Below are 12,335 nucleotides of genomic sequence, written 5' to 3' on the forward strand. Positions count from 1 at the left end.
TACTATTTTGTTTAGAAATTATCTTTATTGAATTATTTAAAAATTTTTAGGGTTTTGTGTTAAATGTTTGTTCTTAAAGCCTAATTGAAAACTTTTCCTAAAATTTTATTTATACAAATTATTTGATCATTATTATGTAATTATATCTAGTTGAAATTATTTTAATACGTTACTATTAAACTAATTGAAACACATGTTTGAAAAATAATCGTAAAATGATTTTTAAAAAATAAAATATCAAATTTTGTTCTCGATAGAAAACTCAATTTAACAAAATCTAATTAACGGAAAACATTAATAAATGGTTTGTATGAAAACATTAAAAAAAAATTCATTTTAATACTTCATAATTCCAAAGTGGTCTCCGCTAATATTAGATTAATAAATAATGATTGGCTGATAATTTTTATACACGCTATTTAGTATAGCGAGGGAAAAGAAAAAACTGCAACGGGAAATGTTCTATGAAAATTGTTGTTTGTTTAAAAAATAATGGCGTTGTAAAAACGGAAAGAACGCGCTGGTGGTATTTTTACTGTGATGATCATGGAGGAAATATGTACGTCACCGTGGCTTTTCGGGATAATAATGTTTATTGGCGGCGCAGGATGTGGCAACACGATTCCAAACGACTCGGAGGGAATGGTGGCCAACGGCGAAATATACGACAGCGTAAAGTACCCGTACGTAATGCACGTAATAGCCCGCGGTCAGTTGGGCGCTCACACTTGTACCGGGTCCCTGATCAACCCGGTGTTTGTGCTGACGGCCGCGCACTGTACGGACAACATGTCGCCGTCTAACATGGAGGTTTGTCGAATCCGCGTTCAACGCCGTTGTCGTGTCTAATTCGAAGCGTATGAAAACAGGTGGTTCGCGGTCATTACTACAAGTCGTGGCAAGACAACACGCTCCGCAAACAAGTCAAAACTATATATCAGCACGAGAAGTACATCAACGGGACCAATGACGTGCCGGACATAAGTTTACTAGAAGTAAGAGAACAAAACGGTCGACGCAGCACAGTAATCTGTGTGAACGTGGGCCGGTGAAATATAAAAAAAAATTTTAACTCTACTCGGGTTTTATGGACGCAAACGAGATGATTTTGCGTCGAGTCCAATTATACAGAGTGATTTTCTTTTTATCGTTACCATCTCAATTGTTCGCAGAAAAAAATCATTTTTTTTTTTTTATTCATATTTGTTACGTATTATTCTCGAGTTACACTTTCCGAGTTCATTCCTTACACCTTGAGGCATGCCATAAGGGCGTATAAACTTTGTTTTTCGAATGAGCAAACACACATTTTTAATAAAATGTTTGTGTTTTTTTTTTTTTGGTAACATAACATGGTGTTTTAATTTTCATTATAACTTCAACCGTTTATTAAATTGACATTTTAAAGTTTCGAATTTTGTTATTTAAATTCATTTTTAGTATACGAGGGATTATACTAACCGGTATCTAATTATTTCTTTAGGATTCTCCTCTTTACAGATACATTTGTTTACTTTATTAACGAGTAGACTTTCTGTTTTGATGGTCGAATGATGTAATCATAATTGTTAATTCGCATTATTGTAAACTCATAAACTACTTTTAGCACAATTTTCGATAAAGCTATAATTTAAAAACTGTGTATCTATAAATAGCAACAATGTAAAGAAACGATTTGAAACTACTGGTTCTTATAATCCCTCGTGGTTAAATCCATATCAAATCATCCAAAGTTGTTGCCAGGCACGTAGCCAGAAAATGTTTATTGGAGGGGCCAACAATTTTGGGTCCTTGTATCATTTTCCATAATATGTTTCTTATGAAAAGTTTGTGGGGGGGTCCCTCCACTCCTCCTGAGACAGTATCCCTTCTATAAATCTTACAAGTTCAAAATTTGTGTTTATTTTTAAAAAATTGGTAAATTATTCCAAAAGTTACATAATCTGCTATTTCCTTATTAATATCCTGATTAAGATAAACTATGTCGAATGAAAGAGAGATTATTAAAAAATATTATTTCTCATAAAAAAATTGTGCTGATCCATAAATTTTTCAAAAAGTTATAGCATTATAAAGTTAAAAATGTAAAATACAAAATCGAGAATTTTCACACAAAAATAGCATTCGGTAACCATTTTCACCGTGAAGATAAAATAAATTCCGAAATTTTTTTTTCCATAATAAAGTATATTACATTGGCTTTAATTTAAAATATATATAAAAGTGTCAGTATTTCCGGAACACTCTCAAAAATTAAGTTAAAAAAGTAATTTTTTTATAAAAAAGTTGTCACTTTGAATCCCCCCTGTGGGCTGGTAAAGGGTTAAATTTATAAAAAAAATATACTAAATAATAGCTAAAGATATCAAGCATCTATAAAAAAAATTATATTGATATGTTTTTTGTAAAAATAATTAAAAAAACTTCGAAAATTAGCGATTTTTTAATTTGTAATTTTTTAGGGGGGTTCCCCATTTACAGGGAACGAGGGAAATTTTTTTAATTTTTGAGGGTAATGTCTTCGACTAGATACGATTTGTGATCTTTTGACTTATTATTGAAAGAAATCGGTTCAGGGAGACTTAGAAAAAGTGATAACAGACACAAAAAAAACGCATCATAGTAAAAATAATACCTTCTCAGCTTTGTATCGAAGCTAAAACTTAAAATATAGTAAAATAATTTTAATACGAATAAGAAATTTCTTCTTACAAGGAGCGACTAAAGTGATGGGATCCTTGATCTTTATTGAAGTTATTGAATTTAAATGAGATAAAAATCAAACGAGTTAAAAATTTATACTAACTTAAAAAGAATTAAAAAGAATTGCAAAAAATTCATTGCCATACGCGGGAGGAACCTCGTACCCCAAGCGTGTAAAACATAATTTTACCAACTCGGCAACTGTACGTCGATACCGTCGATTGAAAAAATTGGCTATTTAAGCAAGTTCAAATTTCAAAGTTATTTTTCTCGACTTAAAAGAAGCAAACAAATTTAAATAAGTTAACTTTCTATGCTATATTAATTTTTTATTTATATAATATTTATGAAAATCTGTACTCCCCTTGTCCGGTATTTTAAAATAAAATAAAATACAAAACCCAGAATTTTAACACAAAAATAGCAAATTTTTGAATACGGTAGTCATTTTTATCATGAAGACATGTCCAGAGGTCAAATTTTTTTTTTCAAATTAAAGTATATTACATTAGCTTTAATTTAAGATATATATAAAAGTGTCAGTCTTTCCGGAACATTTTCAAAAGTTATGTTGAAAAAGTTCTACTTTCTATACGCATTTGAAAAGGTTTGCACCCCCCCCTATATAAAGGGAAAAGGTCTGATTTAAAAAAAAAGTATGTCGAATGAAAGAGGTATATATAAAGTATTTATTGTTAAAGAATAGAATTAATTCATGCATTTTTTAAAAAGTTATAGCATTATAATGTTAAAAAATGTAAAATATAATATCAAGAATTTTTTCAAAAAAATAGCATATTTTTGCATACGGTAGTCATTTTCACCATGAAGACAAGTCCAGAGGTCAAATTTTTTTTTTTCAAATCAAAGTATATTACATTAGCTTTAATTTAAGGTATATATAAAAGTGTCAGTCTTTCCGGATCATTTTCAAAAATTAAGTTGAAAAAGTTAATTTTTTGTAAAAAAGTTGCCATTTTGAAACCCTTTCTGTGGGCTGTTAAAGGGTCAAATGTTCACAAAAATATATAAAATGATAGGTAAATATCTAAGGTATTTATAAAAAAAAAAATTATATTGATTCAATCATTTTTAAAAAAGTTATGGCACTTTTAAGTAAAAAAAATTGAAAAAGTATCGAAAATTAGCGATTTTTAAATTTGTAATTTTTGGGGGGATTTCCCCCGTTTGCGGGGAACAAGGGAATTTTTTTCAATTTTTGAGGGTAATGTCTTCGACTAGATACGATTTGTGATCTTTTGACATATTGTTCATCAAAATCGGTCCAGCGAGAGCTGAGATTGAGCGTTCACAGACAAAAAAAAAAAAAAAAAAAAACGCATCATAGTAAAATTAATACCTTCTCAGCTTCGCATCGAAGCTAAAAATAAAGTGGTCGCGCAACGATTTGGATGATTTGATTTGGATTTACCCTCGTGTATTATACACGTTAGGATGGATCAAAATTCTACATTTTAACGAGAACCGTTGTTTTAACTTCATTTTATACATTAAAATAGACATTTTGTGTAAATTTGAGATTTTTAAAAAAAATTTTACTGGTCGCTCAACGTGATTTTAGTATTTTGATCAAAAAATTAAAAACTGCCTCTGTTATTTAATTTTTGGTCAAATATTATTATTAATATATCGTTTTTAATTTTTTTGGGTGTTTAAAAAATATAAGCTTACTTGAGACCTACTAGAAATATAAATTCTATTTTACTACTGGTATTTTCGTATATCAGCGAATATAACGAATTTAAACGTGTCGCTTAAAATGCTCAAAACTCTTAAAATAATTATTTTGTGTTCTAGTAGTTACGTAATTCAGTTTTGTTGTGCAAACTAACAAAGTGTCTCGTGGCATTAACGTTAGAGAAAAAGGTCCCTATAACAGTTTTTTTATTTGAAGGAACAAGGAAGTTATGATGTTAGTTATTGGACATACATAGTTATGTTTTATATGTATAATTTTTGTTATTGAAAAATACTTAAAACGGCGTATGATTTGTTGTTTTTCAATTATTTATTAACATATTATGTTACCTCACTATTTTCAATCCCAATTTCGCTGCAACAATTGGTAAAATTTAAATAATTGAGAATAAAAATATAACCATATTTTTATAATATTTATTCTATTAATTTTTATGTTAAATTTTTTTTTGAACGATTTTAAAATTATGAACAATTTAATTAAGATATAATAATTGTAAATATTTATTTAACGCTAAAATGTACATTAAATATCGAAATTTTACGACATAATATGTGGTCATTTTTTGTATGATATTAAAAAGCAACAAAGATTTTAATCTCATGATTAATATAAACTTTTTACTTAGTCTAATCGACAAAAAATTATATTAAAAAGTTTAAAAAAATTCGATGTCGCAAAAGAAATTTAAAATTAAAAATAAAAATAAAACATGCTATGTTGACTCAAACTTTTACACAAATCACTTGTATACACCCAAAGAAAAACCTCAATCAAAATTGAAAGAGAAATTTTATCAAGGGTTTATGATAATGTTTTATTAATACGAACAAAATAACTATTCTTATAAATAATTATTGTTCAAGACAAGAAAAAAAAATATCATATTGATAAATATATCATTGATTCAATAGTAATGATATATTTATCAAATTGAACAATGAATTTATTATATAGATCGAGGTTTTTCTCTGGGTGTAGTTTTAAAAACCAATCGATATCAATTATCATTTAAAAAAAAAACCGTTTTTTTTAATGTCTTACTAGCCGGTTTTTACTATTCAGTTTATACAAAATGAAGGTACTGGAAAAAATCTAATTACAGATTTGCAATTAGCGGGAGAAATCAGTCAGGAAATATTTATTTACATCTCTAACGAAAATTTCTTGTTGACCAAAGACATTCTTATTTACACGTTGTTTTCCTTTTACTTTAATCTTAAACTTAACCACATAGTATATAACATCAACTTTGTATATGCTCATAGATTGAAAGCGAGTATGAAGGTTTTACCGAGTTTGTAGAGATAGCAGGTACGCCAGAAGAATTTGAAAATGACAAGACATTACCGTGCGTTGTGATTGGTTTCGGGAGAATGGAAACTCAGAAGTCGCCAGATAAAGACGGATACCAAGCCAATGTTTTGGCTGGTTATGGCAAAACAGCATGTCATCATTTTATGAATGACGGTTAGAAAATATAATATTTATCATAATAATGTAGTAAAAATCAAGTTTGATCTTCCTTTATTATTAAGTAAAAGATATAAAAAGTTTTATTCTCATAACTAAACTTAAAAAAACCCAGCACTTTGAGGTCGTGGCAGAGTTGGGATAAGTATAAAATATATCTGGCAATAATTATTATCATATTAAACAATTCGATGAGAATCTGCTGAATTTCACAATAATTTAGATATTTGTAATTTTTCCAACAAAATGTTTATTCGCGTGGGCGGTCTCGTTCAAACCTATTCTGTATTTAGGTTGTTCATTAGATTTTCACAAGAATCATACCAAAAGAATGCTATACTTATTTATAAACGTTTTATGTGTTATTTATTTAATTTTACCACAAGCTTGTGTATTACAACTATAGACGAATGGAAATTTTACGTGTGCGCAAGGCCTAATAAGAAAATGGTGTGTCAGGGTGATAGTGGAGGACCTTTAATCTGCAACGGCAAGCAGTACGGTTCTGTCAAAGATGGCTTTAATTTTGTAACTGGCAACTTTACGGTATGCGGTGATCCAGATGTACAAACAAGACATTTGTTTTTATACATGTTCAAGGAGTGGATTTTCAATATCATTAAACCAGATGATGATGAGTATGAATATGACTATGAATACAATCCAGCAGTTTCATTAAAATCGTTTAAAATTATTTTACATATTTGCATTTTTAAAACTGTAAATCAATATATACTCAATTTATTTTAAAAGAAAATATGATTTAGGATCGATAAAAAAATGAATATAATTAATAGTAAAGTTATATATTCAAATTAGGAAGCTGTATAAATTAACAAACCGGTTAAGTTAAAAAATGTTCATAGTTGTGCATTTGAGATTCGAATAATCTTGAAAAAATATAAGAGATAATTATAATATGAAAGATATAAGTCTAAAATATGAAAACTATTTAAATCAATTGCTAATATTAAATTCTATACTTTTATCGTATCTAGTTTAATTGAAAATAACATCGTGAATTTCATCATAGTTAAATTGACACCTTCTCAGATTCGCATCGAAGCTAAAATTTAACATATCCACTAATAATTATATTACTCATTGTGGCAAGTCACCAGAATGTTTTTATTTTTTTAATCATATACATTAATCAGGCTTCAATACCCAATAACTGCTAAAAACCGAGATTTCGAATAGATTTTCATTCATCATCTTCTAGTAAGATCTAATTTAAAATCTAGCTAATCTATTAGTTTTAATTTGACATAAGTTTAAATAAGTTAGATTTTTGAAACATTATCAAACATTGAAGAGAAATAAATTTGATATGATGAAACGCTATTAAAAACTAAGTTAGTAATTAGTTTTCCAAGAAGTTGGCCCAACGAGCATATTTTTTATCAATCATTATTTCAAAGTCATATTCTCTTTTCGGGTACGTTTGTGAAACAAACCTACCTAAGACTTTCTATTTTGTTACTTCAAATTATAAATTATTGCGAATATAAAGTATATAAATGTCAACAGTATTAAATTAAAAAATATTGGTTAACATAATTGATCAATTTTTATGATATTACATAGATATTACTCTACCAACTAGAAAACTTGGATCTAGTAATATACCTTTCCGTTCATCTATTTCGTTTAGTAAAACGTTCATTACGTAGTCTATATCTTGTAATTGATAACCTATTTTTTTGTTGTTTGTAAATTTGCAATATTCTGCAAAATATTATACGCGTTATGATCATAAATAATGAAAACATTAGATAGGCAATTGACTAAATGATAAATTCTGAAGAAATCAGCTCAATCGACTAATATGTATATTTTTGTACTCATTATAAAGGCTTATATCTTCTAAAATTTGCATTTTTTTTTTTTTTTTTTATAGGATTATTTAAGTAATGTATAAAACTGTTTCAAAATCCAATAAGTAAAATAAAAAATTTCATGTATATTTACAAGTTCAAGCACTATTTTGCATATTTTTTGTTTGAAAGCTATTTAAGTACCGTATTAGACAAAAATTTCAAAGAAGTCAAAACAGGTACAATTTTTTTTTTAATTTTTAAGTCGTTTCAGTGCTATAAGTTATGAATTTTGCTTATTATACAAACTATTATAATTCATAAATTAAACATTTAATATTGTCATTTTTAATCCCTCACTGTGGGCAGTTGATTTACTCATTTTTTTAAAAAGTTATGACAGTTTTAATTTAAAAAACGGTAGCACAGTGGTATCGAGGCATAGATGGCACGTGTGTAGATGATATCTGACATTGATTAAAATCACTATCATAAGAAACGCTTTGATGCAAATCTGTAGATAGTGTTTAATTCTAAGAAATTGGTGGATGATTACAAAAGCAACATCAACTCTTATTTCTTTAATTATATCCTGATTAGTAGTTCTTTGATTTTAAAATATAATATATGAATAAACATTAATTATAGTTATCAAATTTAGTATGAAATTGATATTCAATAATTAAATATTGTAATTTATACGGAGAAATTATAAAAATAATAAAGAAGTTATATTTTGCTTTTCTTTTACGTGTATAAAAATTTAAACGGCTTGATGCAATACTTTTCAATAAAAAATGTTTGTTACTATAAATAAATGCACTGGACTACAAGGAACTTTCATCAGAAGCAATAGTATACTTTTCTAAATCAACTTTTCGAATTTGCAATTAGACTTTTTTTATTACTTCTAATTTTTTATATTATTACTAATTACATATAAAATAACAATTAAAAGAAAAAAAAATTGTTTTCAAATTATTACTGATTTTGATTTATAATATGTTAAAAATAATAAGTCCAAATTTTCATTTTTAACCTATTTTTGGTTCTTTAAAGTTGATGAAAAATTTTTGATAAAGTTTTGTGAAAGTTTATAGTAAAAAAAATTGAATGTGTTACCATAACTTTTAGCTCAATTACAAGTTTGAAATTAACATCATTAAATAGAAAATTTTATTAAGAAATGCGTTCGGTGAGAGCTGAGAAAAAGTGGTAACAGACACCAAAAAAAAAAACACATCATAGTAAAACCAATACTTTTTCAGCTTCGCATCGAAGCAAAAAATATTTTTCCTAATATTGATGATAAAAATTAATTTAATTATAAAAATTGAATAATTAAAAAACATATACTGGGATACTTTTGAAATATATTCTTATCCGCATAGTGAACCTAATGATCGTTATAAAATAAGAATTGATAACCAAAAAAAAATTAAGACAAATGTAATAAAACTAAAACTAAAAGCATTATATTTCTATAAATAGTAAATTAAAAGGGCTAGTTATATATTTTGGACACCGCATTTGATTTCTCTCTTCTGGAAATTATTTTAATGTATCAAATATTTTTGGAAGCTCAACCTCATTAAAAGATAATTAATATTACCATTATAGTTTTTATCATCTTCAATTTTTTTCATTTTTATCCTAGTTTCTTTTGCTATATTGTCTGATTTCTTTGTTATAGTAAGATATTAACCTGTAATATGGACCCTTTGATGTTATATCCATGATGTCTTATATGTTCTTTAATAGTCTCAGTAACTATTTCTTGTGTCAGATTATATTATGATGGAAAACTAAAGCTGTATTAACTGAATGTTATTTATGATATATCGCAGAATAATATATTTGGTTAATTTCGACTAATGTTATTTTCTCTAATGTATTAGAAATAAATTTTCTAACACGTTATTCAATTTTTTGTGCTAATTTTAAATCTGCAATTATATCTTTTTTATCACCACTAATATTTCATGTTATTGCTAATAATTTAAAAACTATAGGAAAATAATATAGTTCTAAATATTTCAATTGTATATTCTGTTTAAATACCAAGAGTTACACTGATTCATATTTCTATTGAAACGTTTTATTATGATATGTATACAAAAAATATAATAAGTGATTTTAACGAAATTTTGGGTTTTTCATAAATTTACTATTAACGGTAACTTCTCGTATAATTTTAGACGGTTTAGTTTTTTTACAATTTACATATATTCATTGTAATTGAATATAACTAATATAAATAAGTATTTCATTCGACATTTAATTAATATTCTAATAGAAAAAGAATTTGCAATACAATGTAAAAATAATAGCTACTTTCTTGTGTCAGGTCTATACTATTCTGGACCACTAAAGCTGTTTTAACTGAATGTTCAATATGATATATCACAGAATAATTTATTTGGTCATTTCGACTAATGTTTTTTTCTCTACTTTAATAGAAATAAATTTTCTAACACTTCCTACTAATTTATTAGCAATAGCTTTATCATTAATATCAAGAGGATTATATAATGCCAGACCATACAATAGCCATATTACGATATGTAAAAATTACTTTATGTAGAATCGAATTTCTTTAAGTTATGATTTTTATTTATATTTTATATTTATAATCAGTTTTAAAAGTTGAGTCGCATTTTAAAATATAAAATTTTGTCCTTGAAATTTCTTAAATAACGAAATTGTGTAAATTTACGCACATAAGTAATCATTGCAATAATAAAATAATAACCAAGTGTTTCTCCCAAAACTCATTTGTATGTATTAAAATTGTATAAAATGGAACATTAACATTATCGATTATTATTTCTTTAGTATCGTTATACTATTAATAACAAATTTATTTTACAGATTTATAATGTCTTCAAATTTTTAATTATTAATCTCAAAAAAATGTTATTTCGATTCTTCATTTTAAATTTTTATAATATTTGGATTTTAAATCAAAGTTTGATGGTTTTCTGTAGTTCAAGTTCAGATCCACACCGATTATTACGAAAGTATATCAATGATTTCAATATTATTCGTCAACAAAAGAATGGATGGGATATAGATATGATGTATGGATACAGGTTTGATGAAGAAACATGTCGTTATTATATTATGGAAGATATTTTGTCGGAAATTGATATCGAGAATTTTCATGAAAAAATATCAAAGATAAATGATTTAATAATTCTTATGTACACTGAATATTTGAGAGTATATAAACATTTATTAAATAGTTTTGTTCAGTTATGTTACAGATATAGAAAATACAAAAATAAAGAATATTTCATTTATTGCTCTAATGAGTTGCGGGAAACAGTAAAAACATCACATAGGCTATTTCTAAAATTGTTATACGTCGCTACTTTCTTAAATAATGCCAATATTTATATAGGTTCGAATTATAAATCAGGTTATAAAAGTATGGTTTTGCAAATAGGGCTATTGTATAAAATGACAATAAAAAATCCTGTTGATATTAATGATGAACAAAAAGCTAGTAAAGTAGTGTTGAGTATTAAAGGATTAATTTCTAGAACAATAGAAGGCAAAATATTACCCGAACTTGACAAAATAAATCACCCCTTTACATATAGCAGTAAAAATTCTGTTAAAGCAGTTTTAAAAAACATGTATGGAATAGACCTGGAAAAAGAAATAGTTGCTAACAGTGTTGAAAAACATATAAATCTTTTAAATTTGTTTTATGGTCTAACAGTTCAAGATGGATATTATAATTTGGGCTTTGACAAAGTGATCGTTGGTAAAACTAAGGAGTAAGTTTTTATACTAAAAATCAAAACTGTAACTAAAAACTAGATTAACATAAGTTATTTTGACAATTTTTAGAGATATCATAAAAATAGAAAAATTTACCTTTTTTAAATCGTTACAAAGATAAAAATTAAAGTACATAGCCTTATTTTTTTCTGTATATTATGTCGACTTATGTCAGATGATACAAACTTAAGTTTGAACTTGAACTCTGATAAAATATGGAAAGAATCATTGTAACAAAATTGTATTAATATAAACAAAATTTTATTTCGAGTCCGATTAGTAGTAGTATAGGTAAAATATTTTTTAAAACATATCTTATGGATGAATATTTAAATTTGAAGGAAGCTTTTTTATATATCACATGAAATCCTATTTACTATAAAATAAATGTAAAGTTCTTTTATTATAAATATGATATTTTCTAAAAAAAAGTTTTTACAAAAATTTGATTAAATTTAAAAAAGAAGTGAACTATGAACGTAATATGTGTTGAACCAAATCAAATATTAACAGATTTTTTTCATATTTTATCCATTAGTGGTTAAAGGATTAATTTAAAATATTCCTCTACATATAATAAGAGTTGATCATTATAATTATTTCAAAATAAAAAAACATTTAAAATATGAATCAAAACCAAAAAAATATTTAACTCAAAAGGTACAAGAATTATAAATATTATAGCTACGATTTATCGGTCGTATTGCACGAACGTCTTTATCACGTGTACGTTTGAAGTCATCCCCCCATTTTTAGAGTACTATTTTGTTTGAGCGTTTATCAGTCTTTTTACCCGTTTAGAAACCAGAGTTTCGCCTTTACGGTGTCTACTT

At 26.2% G+C, this 12,335-nt stretch overlaps 1 protein-coding gene across 1 annotated transcript; it reads left to right on the forward strand.

Annotated features, from left to right (window-relative positions):
- The first annotated feature begins 215 nt into the window (after positions 1-215).
- LOC126897973 (chymotrypsin-like protease CTRL-1) lies at positions 216-11,502 on the forward strand. The gene is made up of 6 exons (XM_050671921.1): positions 216-810; positions 870-995; positions 5,692-5,893; positions 6,303-6,579; positions 10,701-10,825; positions 11,162-11,502. Exons 1-6 carry the CDS (start codon positions 541-543, stop codon positions 11,500-11,502), a joined length of 1,341 nt encoding a protein of 446 aa, XP_050527878.1. The 5' UTR covers positions 216-540.
- Positions 11,503-12,335: the final 833 nt, after the last annotated feature.

The sequence above is a fragment of the Daktulosphaira vitifoliae genome, unplaced genomic scaffold (assembly GCF_025091365.1).
Source record: "Daktulosphaira vitifoliae isolate Bord-2020 unplaced genomic scaffold, ASM2509136v1 Scaffold_2, whole genome shotgun sequence".
NCBI classification, from domain to species: Eukaryota; Metazoa; Arthropoda; class Insecta; order Hemiptera; family Phylloxeridae; genus Daktulosphaira; species Daktulosphaira vitifoliae.